This window comes from Ictidomys tridecemlineatus, chromosome 4 (assembly GCF_052094955.1).
Source record: "Ictidomys tridecemlineatus isolate mIctTri1 chromosome 4, mIctTri1.hap1, whole genome shotgun sequence".
In the NCBI taxonomy this organism is placed as follows: domain Eukaryota; kingdom Metazoa; phylum Chordata; class Mammalia; order Rodentia; family Sciuridae; genus Ictidomys; species Ictidomys tridecemlineatus.
Genome location: NC_135480.1, coordinates 188,900,586 through 188,913,415, shown reverse-complemented (window position 1 = coordinate 188,913,415; position 12,830 = coordinate 188,900,586). Strand labels below are relative to the sequence as shown.

At 39.6% G+C, this 12,830-nt stretch overlaps 1 protein-coding gene across 2 annotated transcripts; it reads right to left on the bottom strand.

Moving 5' to 3' along the window:
- Positions 1-2,823: 2,823 nt before the first annotated feature.
- Gng10 (G protein subunit gamma 10) lies at positions 2,824-7,790 on the bottom strand. Of its 2 annotated transcripts, XR_013438223.1 has the most exons (4): positions 7,630-7,790; positions 5,064-5,195; positions 4,244-4,400; positions 2,824-3,764 (listed from the first exon to the last, which is right to left on the bottom strand). XR_013438223.1 is itself a non-coding variant. In XM_078047953.1 (3 exons), the coding sequence occupies exons 1-2, from the start codon at positions 7,708-7,710 to the stop codon at positions 5,070-5,072; spliced, it is 207 nt and encodes a 68-aa protein (XP_077904079.1). In that variant the 5' UTR covers positions 7,711-7,786; the 3' UTR covers positions 2,824-3,764; positions 5,064-5,069. The 2 variants fall into 2 exon arrangements, 1 of the variants encoding a protein (XP_077904079.1); XM_078047953.1 differs by lacking the exon at positions 4,244-4,400 and having other exon boundaries at positions 7,630-7,786.
- Between the last annotated feature and the right edge of the window lie 5,040 nt (positions 7,791-12,830).

Below are 12,830 nucleotides of genomic sequence, written 5' to 3'. Positions count from 1 at the left end.
GAAGGAAGATTGAGAAGGAGCAACCAGTGAAGGAGGAGGAAAATTCAGGAGATTGTGATGTCATGGAAGCCAAATGAAGATGTTTCCAGATGGAACCATGGATTGTGTCAATTGCTACTGACAGATCAAATGAGAGGAGGAAAGAGAATTAACCACTGGATTTACCAAAGATTAATTAAGATCATTGATGATTTTAGTAAGAGCAAGCAATGTATGAAGGAAGGGTGGAGCAAAAGCCTGATTAGAATTCAAGAAAAGGGGATTCAAGAAAATAAAGATAGGAAAAAAGAGGTGAGGAGTTTATACAACTCTTTCTGGAATTTTTGCTGCCTAGGTATTTAGTTAGAGAAAGAAGTCAAGAGTGTATTCTTAAGATCCAGGTACCTCACCATGTTTGTATGCTGATGGAAAAAAATCTAGCAGTGGGATTTGGAAGTTAATGGAGGAGGAGAGAGAGAGGGAAACAGGCAGATGTGGTGAGGGAATATGGACATTCTCTTCTGATTGCTTCTAATTTTTTTTTCCTATCAGTTTTTCTTTTTTCTGTATTACATTTTTTGGTTTGGTTTTTTGTTTTGTTTTAAGTTGCCCAGGCTGGCCTTGAACTCCTGGGCTCAGGCAATCTCCTGCCAGACTCCTCAGGAGCTAGGACTATAGGTACATACCATTCTGGACACTATTTTTCCCCCAACTCTTGTACTGTTGCTACATTTATTACAAGTATTTTTATAGTCTTATCGTGAAGTAAAAATGGGATTTAGTTTCCATTTTCATTTTTAACTACCTATTGCCAGTTAAAAACTTACTTTTGTATGTATTTTGTACTCAGCCAATGTACTAAATTCTATTAAAAATTTAAGTATTTCTTTCATTTTCTTGAGTTTCCTGAAATGTTTACACCATTCCATGTTTTCATCTTACCATAGTAAGATTTCCAAAGCAATGATAATAAATAGTGGTGATTAAAGACCTTCTTGTCTTGTTGCTATTGGGCTGAATGCTACATTTCCCCATGCAATATATGCAATATATTTGTTGTTGATTTTGATAAACTATCTTTATCATCTTTAAGTAATTTCTTTTTACTCCTATTTCTCTAATCAACTTAGTTTTACTCAGAACAAATACTGAATTTTATCAAAAAACTTTCTAGCATGAATTCCCTTCTTTATACTATTCATGAAATTAATTACATTGATAGATTTCCCTATATAACTACCCTTGTCAGGTGCTATATTTTTTGATAAATTACTAATTTGATTAATTTATATTTAGGACATTTTCATCTATATCCATAAGTGAGATGTATATGGCATCAAGTTTTTGCTGAAGGGGAAAGCAGAATCAAAGAGAGAATTTTATTTTGATGGAGATTATTCTATTCTCTAAAGAGAGTAGAACATGTTTAAATGATGATAGGAAGGATGAAATAGTTAAAGATGAAGGAGAGAAAGGGAAATTAATAGTATTAAATTTTAAAGATCTAGAGAAAAACTAGGGGAGAGAGAACCAAGGGATATCTAAATTATGATGCAATGGAAGGGATTCAGGTCACTCAGATCTGAAAGTTTAGTGGCTAAAAGTTAAGGGAGATCCCATCTAATGGCTTCTACTTTCACTACTGTAACACTACCTATTCTCAAAGATATTTCCACTTATTTATTATTGGTTTATACATAGCTATTTCAAAGAGCAAATGTTGTTAGTAATTATTTTTCTAACTCTATATCATGTACAACCAGAAGAATGAGAAGTTATACTCCTTTTATATATGAGATGTCAAACTGCATTCTGTCATGTATAACTAATTAGAACAAATGAAAAAAAAATTTTTAAAAATCTGTAATTATAGAATATATTTAGAAAAGAACAAAACCATGGCATTTGCAGGAAAATGGATGGCATTGGAGAAGATAATGCTAAATGAAGTCAGCCAATCCCCAAAAAAACAAATACCTAATATTTTCTCTAAGGAGGCTGATTCATAGTGGGGTAGGGAGGGGGAGCATGAGAGGAATAGATGAATTCTAGATAAGGCAGAGGGGTGGGAGGGAAAAGGAGGGGGCAGGGGATTAGCAAGGATGGTGGAATATGATAGACATCATTATCCAAAGTACATGTATGAAGACACGAATTGGGTGTCAACATACTTTATATACAGAGATATAAAAATTGTGGTATATATGTATATTAAGTATTGTATTGCAAAAAAAAAAAAAAGAATAGCATTACCTTAGATTAGGTAGAGGGAAGTGAAAGGAGGGGAAGGCAGGGGATGTGGGGATAAGAATGATAGTAGAATGAGGGCTGGGGATGTGGCTCAAGCGGTAGCGGGCCTGCCTGGCATGCGTGTTGCCCGGGTTCGATCCTCAACACCTCATACAAAAACAAAGATGTTGTGTCCGCAGAGAAAACTAAAATATAAATATTAAAATTCTCTTTCACACTCTCTCTAAAAAAAAAAAAAAAAAGAATGATAGTAGAATGAAGCAGACATTATTACTTTATGCATATATGTGACTGTATGACCAATATGATTCTACAATATGTATACTCAGAAAAATAAGAATACCCCATCTATGTGTGATATATCAAAGTATATAAGTGCATTCTATAGTCATGTATAACTAATTAAAACAAATAAGAAATTTTAAAAAAGAGTAATGCTGGTAAAAAAAAAAAAATTTTATATATACATATACACTTTTTAGAATGTTTATTAAATTCTACAAGGACTTACAAAATTTTTACCTCCCACTTAAAGCACTATTCTCACAAGCAAATAGAAATCCACGAATAAAAGAAAAATATCAGACACAAAAGTTGCTGTCATAGAAAATGATGAATTAAACAGAATTTATTTCCAAGATCTTCAAAGATTATTACAAACACTAAGTATCCTTCTAAAAGTATCCCAAATTAAATCAAAGGCACATCATCAAACCCTTGTGACATGAAGAATTCTTTTAGGTCATAATATTTTCACATAACTTTGTTTTCAATCATTTGCAATGTTCTGTATGTAGGTCCTACTTTAAATATTTTTTAAAAGGCATGAAATAATGTAGTATCTTTTTAAAAGTACAACCACAACTATAAAGTAAAGGAACTTAAAAAGAGATCAAATCTGCTTCATACATAAAATGGGACAACCTAATATATATCATAACATGAATCTTTCTAAACAACACCTCTTGTGTTAAATAAAACAATCTTATTTAGAAAAAAATCAAGGCATCATTCGATTAGTAAAGTCTATTCTTCCTCCACAATTTTATACTTTCTTGTCTTCATTTAGTAATTGTAAATTTATGATAGAACAAATTTTATTATAGTATAAAAATCTTAGGAACAACAAATTACAAATAATCCATTTTTTTTTAATAAACAAAAGTGTTTTCCTTCCTAAAATGTAAACATCCAGTTAATAAAACATACATGATATCCTAGGTATAGCAACACCAGTAACTCACTTATTAAAGAGGTGTATTTTGGTATATTTGGTGGTAAGGTTTTTATCTTAATACAAAGCACTTCTTCAGAAGAACCAAGCCATTATTACTTAAAACAATTCTATTTCTTCACTCAGTTTCCTTATTTGAGTAGAAAATCATTAATTTCTGTAGAATTTTGGCTGTAAGATCAGGACACTGGAAAGGTCTGAAATGTCTCAGTCATTTGGCTAAAGAAAAGTGTTTTCTTGAGACTTGGAGTCAGTCATTCATTACTTTGTGCTCGAAGGCATTTCTCAACAAACTTCTTCCCTATTAGAAAAAGAGTTTGATTGGTTTTCACTTTAGTAAGGTTTATTTATAACTATTCATCACTTCATAGGGCAATTTAGTATTCACAAAGTAGAAAGTAACAGGTAAACACAATCAACATCCTAACCACATCACTGGATGAATAATAGCTATACAAGTACTTTGTCAAAAGAAAACTACTATGCTAACACAAGACAACTATTTTAATATCCTGAATATGTATATTTTCCATTAAGAGGTATAAGGATACCTGATAATAGAATTACTTCCTTCTTTTATATATATGTATATTTTTTCAGTTATAGATGGACACAATAACTTTATTTATTTATTTTATTTATATGTGTTGCTGAGGATCAAACCTAGTGCCTCACATATGCTAGGCAAGTGCTCTACCACCCCAGCCCCTACTTCCTTCTTTTACATGTGAACAATTCCTTTTACAAATTTACAAAAAAGAACTTAAGATCATTACTTACAGTATAAACATCATGTAGAACATATCATTTGAAATATGTTAGCCCAAAAAGACTAAATCTAGGTCCTTTTCCTCTTAAAAAATAATAATGAAGGAGCTGGAGTCGAGGTTCAGTGGTAGAGTGCTTGCCTGGCATGTGTGAGGCCCTGGGTTCGATCCTTAGCACCAACATATAAATAAATAAAGTAAAAAATCCATTAACATCTAAAACATATTTAAAAGAAAATAATAATAATGAAAATGTGAATAAGACCTCAATACAAAGAATTCAAACTCATGAAATTTCTATTATGCTACCAGAGAGATGTTTTCATTTCACTCTCAATTTTTAAAGCTCTCTTAACCCTATTCACACTTTACCCCAGTAACTATATTTCTTCCTTCCATTAAAACACAAAGATATGAGAGTTTTCAGGAAAGAGATCATAGCTCATGGTAGGAACAAGTCTCTCCATCTGAGGAGTCCTTAGTTCCAAGAATTGTAAGTCTATAAAGTAGCAATCACAACTCTGGGGATGATGTAAGGACAGAGGGTGGGGATTAAGGTCAAGAAATCACTACTAGTCAACTCATTTAAAGAACTTAATTATATAAGGATACTGGCATCTCATGAGTTAGTGCCAAAGAGAGAATTGAGTTTGTCTTAATTAGATAGAGTCTACAAACCAGAGTCACTCTTCGTGGAAAGTTGAACATTCTCCTGGTCTTTTATGTTAATTCCCCCAAGAATAGTAGATATTCAAACCCCAGTTGCCCAAATCCTTTGGGAAGCCTTGTGATGATGTCGTAGCCCCAAGATGGCATGGTGTATCATTACTTACAAGTCTTCAGAGTAAAATGCAGGATCTGGGCTCTCGGAAGGGGTTGCTTCCAGCTGGAACTCCAACCAGCAGGGCATCCTTACAGGCATTCTGCATGCAGTACTGCTGAAGCTCTGCCGCAGCCTGAGAGACCTGAAAACAAGGCACAGCAACATGATGCACTGCTCACAGCCAGATGCGGTCCAATGTCATCTGATATCCTGAATATGATCACCAAAGCTGATAAAGGTCAAGCTTTTTGCAATCTCCAAGTGTCTTTTTCGCTGATTCCAATAACCCAATTCCAAAGAGGAAAGGTCGTAATTTCTATAAACTTTAATTTAGGATATTTTTTACTTAGTTGCTTATCCAGCAAAGGTAAGAAGAAGCTGTAGCTGAAGGTTCATTTAGAAATCTAATTCTATTCTTTTTTAAAAAAATATTTATTTTTGTTTTAGGTGGACACAATATCTTTATTTTACATTTATGTGGTGCTGAGGATCGAACCCAGTGCCTCGTGCATGCTAGGCGAGCACTCTACCACTGAGCCACAACTCCAGCCCCTAATTCTATTCTTAACAGAGACTGAATTGGCAAAGAAATAGCTCTCTAGTGTTCCTTGTATGAATTTTCATTATGTAAAGCATATATATGATATATTCAAGTTTGCTATGAGAGCAAATTATTTTAATCTTTGCAAAGCTGGACTCTTACCCAGTCTACTCCAGAAAAGTGAGTCTCTACTGAGGCTATCAAAATAGTGCTGGTTCAAACATATCCATAGGTCTAATGAAGAAGGTTGCCAAACACACAACAGACGTTCTTAACCAACAAAACATTGCACAAGTACTAATGCCACATGTTTGAAATCCCTTTCTTGCTTTCTCTTGCTTCCTCCTCAATTGTCCACCAGACTTTTAGGGGAAATATACGTTATTGGTTAAGAATTCAATCTCTAGAACCAGATGTCTGGGCTCAAATTCAGCTGTATCACTACACATGTGATCTTGGGTAAAAGTTACTTAATTTCTCAGTACCAATTTTCTCATTTGTGAAATATATTTAGCAAGAGTAACCCACTTCCCTTAGGTTGATGTGATGGTTAAGTAAAGCACTTCAGAGTAGTGCAAACAATTAGTAATACATTTGTAGCAAACAGCAAACATGCTCACAATAATTTACAGCTCCTTCCACAATCAGGAAGAATCTATTTACCCTTAAATCTGGGCTGGGCTTATGACTTGCTTTGACCAACAGCATGTAACAGAAATAATTGGCAAGTTCCAAATCAACTCCTTAAGAATATTTGCAGCTACCACTTTTGCCACAGTTGAAGCCCCTGAGACCACCATCATCCTGAATCAGGGCCCAACCTAGCTAGCCCTGTAAGAAGTCTTGGGGAAGAGAACCACCAGGTGGCCCCACCGGCCCACCTCAGGACAAGTGAATAAGGCCACCCAAGTTCATGCAGACAGCGGCCAAATCTCCATCTGATTGCAGATACATGAGAGAGTCCAGCCAAGATAAGTGGAACCATATGGTTGGACCAAGCTCAGATTTATTTTCAAGTAGAGTTATTATCTGAAATCATTTTATATACTAATGTTTATTATCATCCCCACTACAATCACTCTATTCCCTGGAATAGCCCATGTCCAGGTGCAGGGAACTGAGTCTATCAAAATAGTGCTGGTTCAAACACATCCATAGGTCTAACGAAGAAGGTTGCCAAACACACAACGCTTCTTAGCCAATGAAACATTGCACAAGTAACTAGTGCCACATGTTTGAAAATCCCTTTGTTGCTTTCTCTTGCTTCTTCCTCAATTGTCTGTTTGGACCTTGGTCGCACGCCTTGGTCACTGCTCTTCAGGCAAAGTGCTCTTCTCACTCCTACACATTTTAATGACCTCTTTCAGCCTTGCGCTCTGAGCTTCAGTCCACAGCTGAACACCTCTTGGATATCCCCGCAAAGTCCGCTTATCCAAAACGGAACTCGTTTCTTCCAAACTCCTTCCCCCTCCTCTCCACCTCAGCTCCGGCAGCTCCATCCATCCATCCCGTCACCGCATCAGAAACCTGAGACCCTTTCTCCTCCCTCTCGCTCTCATCCTATCCAAGCATCACTAGGTCCTATCCATTCGGCGCCTCCCCATCGCCAGACTCCATCTTCCTTCCCCAGCCGAGTCCAGGCCGCCAACGTGTCGCCCGCGGGCATCGTGGGTCCCCGCCAAGTCGCTATCCACGCTGCGCGAACCAGGGCTAGCCTTCCAGACTGGAAGCGCCCACGGGGAACCCCAGAGCCGTGCCACGCCCGCGGGGCCAAGCCCGTGTCGCGGGGCCGCCACGGACCCGGCCTCTTCCCCAGGTCGCTGGGTCCCGCAGGGCCCTGCGCGCACTCCCGGCCCGCAGCCCCGCGTCTCCCGAGCCCGCCGCCGCCCCCAGCGCCCGCCCTGCTCGCGCCTGGGCCCGGGTCAGCAGCCATTTCCGCCGCGGCCTGAGGCCGCCCCCTCTCACGCCTCTCGGGTGGAGACTGGAGCCCGGGTCTCCCGGCGCCGAGAGGAGCGCGCCTCTGGGCGGGCCGCACCTTGATCCTCTCCACGCTGGCCTCCAGCTTGAGCTGCTCCACCAGGCGCTGCAGGGCGCTCACGCTGGCCCCGGAAGACATGGCGGCGGCGGCGCTGGCTCCGAGGGCGGCTGAGCCAGGCAGGGCTGAGCCGCCCGCCCCAGTCAGGCGCCGCCCCGGGGCGGGGAAGCAGCTGCGCCCGCCCCGCCGCCCGGCTTCGACAGCTCGGGGTCCCGCAGCTGCAGGCAAGGAGCATTTAGCGGTGCCGGCTGGCTGGGGGTGCTCTGAACCCCTCCTGCAATGAAAACCTACGTGGCACCTGCGTCTCGTCTGTGCCTGGTACCTGGGCAGGAACTGAAGGCCCGTGGCAGGGCGCGCAGAGCAGCGCCCATCTCCGCAGCGAAGCTAGGGCTCCTAGAGGGAGCGAGAGTCGAGTGGGGTGTGCACTCCTCAAGGGGCAAATATTCCTGATGAGCTGATTCCCCGTGTCTGCAGCCAAGGTGTGAAATGAATTGGAGAAATAAGGGGCCATGAGAAGACTCTCCCGAGGGAAGTGGACGACAGTTTGCAGGATTTCATGAAATAGTAACAGGCTAACCTATAAACCTGTTCCTGCCTCATGGAAAACCTAACAGTGGGTCTAAGGGTCAAGGAAGTAGGGTAAAACTATCTCAGCCCCCGCTGTCTTCGTGAAACATATTGAATAAAGTTAGATTAGCTTCCCTCGCCATTTACTTATGACCAGTTTCTGTTTTCCTGCATTTTCTTTAATGTGCACGTTCTAATTCTGGGATCATTACTATATGTAAATTTGGAGTTTTTTTTTTCACCTAATGTATTATGAATATCATTATTCTTGTATACCATTAATTACATTTATCAGAACCCACAAATTGAGTAATGCAAAATGTAATATTTTGGCTTCCATAATTGAAAAGTCCATGGACTTTAAACTGGTGGATTTAATTACCTAAACAATAGCTTCAGACACTTCTCCATCTCTTGGCTTTGCTTTCTCTGAGCTTTGGCTTTAGTTTCTTCAGTGGTAGATAGTCTCTCAGTGCTGTGAAGGCAAGCTTCATGCTTTTATTAGCCAAGCCTAAGGAGCGCAGTAGCAAATATACCTCTTCCTACTGGTTTCAGCAAAAGTCCTCACAGTGGATCTCACTGGCTGGTAGTGAGTGATGGGCTCAAACCCTGAACCAGTTACTACTTGAAGGGAGGGATTTGTTGGAATGGTCAGATTTGCTGCCTGGGCCAAGAGCAGGATGAATTATCTGAGTTAGCCTTACATGTAGTGAGTGGGCCAAGTTCCTGTTTCAGGACTGAGGCACTCATTCCTCCAGAGGCTGGAAGTGGTGGCAGTAGATGATTCTGATCTGTGAACTGCAGAAAACATGTAGGCTAGAGAACACCTAGGCCAAGGTCACAACCCTTCCAGTGTTAACCCTCTTCCATTGGTTGATGGAAGGAAGATATCTATATATACATACACATATATACATACACACACATATATATATGCATTTTTATATAGGAAAGAAAAACATAACTATAAATATATATGTATACACATATACTTATGTGTAATGCATACATATATATGTGTATAAATATATGTCATCAGTAAGCTCTTTTGAAACCAACCAGGGCACTACAGAGTAGAAGATGTGATTTCCCTGCAACTCCAAGATCCACTCCTAGGTGAGAATCCTGTGGAAGCCTTTGCAGGTGTGCACAGGGGCTCAGGCAAGAATCTCATAATTTGCCATCTGCTATAGGATATCTAGCACAACCATTGGCCTCAAGTTACACTGATAGATCATCCCAGCTCTGGAGCACCTAAAGGGATCATCTCAAGTCTTCATGAAGCACAGGCCAACTCCTCCTTCTGCCCAATCCTCACTTTCTGAACCCTCTGCCAAGTGTTGGTTTTAAGGCACTCTCCAATAAACTTTCAATGTGGAAATTTTCATCACAGGGTGTTTCTCTTAGGAACTCAAACACATGGACCAAGATGGGGGAAGAGGGGTTTCCCAAAGGAAAATCAGGTTGTTGATGTCAGAAGAGGGGAAAGGATAGAGAGAAGAAAAAAACTACAGCTACTTTTAATGACTGCATGATAGTCCATTGTACAACTGGATAATAGTTTATTACTGCCCTATTATTTAACACCATCACCGTAAACATATATCTCTGTTCAGATATTTCCTTAGGATGCACTCCTGGAAGAACTAATGGGTCAAAGAAAATACTTAAAACTTTGCTACTTTATCTTCTTGAAGGTGATAACAACTAATTTTCCCACTAGAAGATGATGAGACTGCCTATTTCTGTGTCATCGTATTGAATAAATCCACACTGTAATTCTTAACCAATCTAATAGGTGAAAAAAATACATCAGAACTTTTTAAATATCTTCACTATTAAGACTGAACACTTCTTTTATACATTTTGTGAGCTATGTATTCATGGTCTATTGTTGCTCTTGTTTTGTTTTCCAATTTTATCCATGATCTTTGGAGTGATAAAATTAGGAGTGATACTACCTAGTAACAGGAGCATATTTGCACATTTGAAAGCCTTCTCTCTTGGCAAGTTTCTTTGCCTCAAAAAAACATTCCAGTAGAGATGGAAGCATTACTAGACTAATGAATGGGACAGAACAGAATGTATTTTTAAAAACATGGCATTGGCAAAGAACTCAGCACAAAGATATAGACTGGAGGAATGAAAGGCTCCTCACAAAGCTGCTAAGAATGAGAGTCATGGGAAACTTAAAAACAATCAAAAAGACAAGTTTTGTCTTTTCGGTGGGAAGAACAGCCCTGGCTAGGGCTGCGAGGGTAGGAAGGTGGAGAGACACATCAAAATACTCCATCCAGGTGGTTATGAAATGCAAAGGAAAGGGGGACAAGGGTTCTGAAGTGGAGTAGGCCAGAACTGATGCCAATAATGTGCAGTTTGGTTTAGGAGAAACTAAGCCCCTTTGGTTAAACATGTCCTCTAGGCTGTTAAAAATGTTCAGTAGTCAAGATGTTAATGAGAGATGTCTGCACTGTAATGACAGCTGAATTATAAGATTATTTTAAAATAATTACACATGAAGGTTTTGGATCTGCCGAGAGGGACACACAGTATACTTGTGTCAGCCGTGAGGTAGCAAAAAATCTGGGGGTGTGGCCCATCTCTCTGCTTCATACCCACACACACCTACTGCCCTTGCCCATCTCAGTGTTCCTTTGTGCTACTCTTCAAGAGGAATGCTTGGATGTGAAATTGCCTGGTTTTGGCACACAGCCCCTAGACTGATCCATGGACCAGTAGGCCAAGTGCCACTCATACTTGAGGAGGACTGGCCATCTGTGTGATGTTTTTTACTTTACCAAAATTGCTTCCCATCCATGACTTTTCCATCATGGAACTTCTGAGCTGAGAGGAACAGTCAGATAGTGCAGCACATCTCTGACTTTAGAGAGGAAGAAAGTAACACCCTCCAAGGAACGTGAAGTCACCGATCTATTATCACAGAAAATGGGAGTGGGGACAAGAATTTCCATCTTAACTTTCAAGAGAAGTCACCACCCACCTGGAGGATGAGGGGCCCTTCCCACATGTACAATGACTTCCAGAACTCTGAACAGAGGTGAGACATGGGGACGTTCCTTCTCTCTGCAGTTAAAATGCACAGATCCCCAGTATTTTTTTAAATGTTACTTTTTTTTCCCCCTTGATTAAGCTAAAAACTTTAAAATCCCCAGTTTCCAAGAATGTCAGTATTTTTTAGAAATGTCAATGCCCTTGTAAAGACAAGTGCTTCATTTGTTTCTGCTCTGATCTGCGGTTCTCCACTTTTCATAGTGACTTATTTTTCCAGAAAAGGTTTATGAATCATTCTTCTCCATAAAAATGATACAGTGGGAAGGTACTTCCTTCTGCCAATGTTATCCTAAAATTGCAATAATGTATACCTTCAGTAGCTTCCTAAAGTAATAATAGTGGACTATATTCAGCTGGGAGCAGTGGCACACATCTGTAGTGCCAGCTACTCAGGAGGCTGAGGCAAGAGGGTCGCTTCATCCCACAAGTCCAGGGCCAGCCTGGGTGGCATACTGAGGCCCTGTTCCCTCAAAACAAAACAATTAAAAAATTCACTTCCTTTACCTATTGTACTTTTAGAGCCTTAGATTGAATGAATGAATCAGGAGCTGAAAGAATCTACAGATGTCCACAGGCATTTTGGTCTTTGGGAGGTGGTGGAACTTACAGCTACCACATCTTCTTGAGCAACTGTTCTGCTGCTCATTTTCTCAAGTGTCCCTTCACTAAATACAGAACTTAGACTATGGCAGGGCGATTCACTGTCATCATCTCTGAAAGTTCTCCTTCCTCTCCTCTGTTGTCAGCTGCTTCATGTTGCACCCCAGAATCAACAAGGGCAGGCAGCTGCTTTTAAAATAGCCAATTCCCACGCTAAGGACTTCACTTTTTCACTCTAGCTCTGTAATCTGCTCAAGGTAAGAAATTCTAATACTTATTAAAAGAAAAAAGAAACAAGTTTGTACTAGAACACTCTCCTTACCGTGAATTTTAACAAATGAGACTTCCTCTTTCCTGCTCACTATGAAGGCAAGGGAACACACATTTACTGAGCACTCAATATATGCCAGAGTATTCTCACAAGAATTGTGTGAAATAGTTAGGATCCTCATACTAAAGAAAAGGAGATTCAGAGGTCAGAAAAATGGCCCCATAGACAACCTTTGTATTTGATTACAAAGTCAGAGTTGCTCTATTCTACCTTGCTCTTATTAAAAGAGGAACCTCTAATTAGAAATCCGTATGACAGTGATCTGAGACCATATGATCCATTTCATACACAATTTCTGAAGATATCCCAAATCCTTTAAAAATTAAGACATCTTCGGGCTGGGTTGTGGCTCAGCGGTAGAGCGCTCGCCTGGCACGCGCGAGGCCCTGGGTTCAATCCTCAACACCACATAAAAATAAATAAACAAAATAAAGGTATTGTGTTCAACTATAAAATAAATATTAAAAAAAATTTAAGACATCTTCAACTAATTAGCCTTTTTTACTTAAATACTCATAACATTTCTTGATCACAGATAATCTATCTACTTTAGTCCTTTGTGAATTAGGCAGGTTCTAATTATAGAATTTTAAGTCTCCTATGCTACACTAATATTTTAAAAATTATATAA

What these genes read in the sequence shown, in the direction of transcription:
- Gng10 (XM_078047953.1), bottom strand. Translation starts at nt 7,710, where the DNA reads ATGTCTTCCGGGGCCAGCGTGAGCGCCCTGCAGCGCCTGGTGGAGCAG. An exon ending in CCAGCGTGGAGAGGATCAAG is followed by an intron (nt 5,196 to 7,629) that starts GTGCGGCCCGCC and finishes CCTTGTTTTCAG; the next exon opens with GTCTCTCAGGCTGCGGCAGA.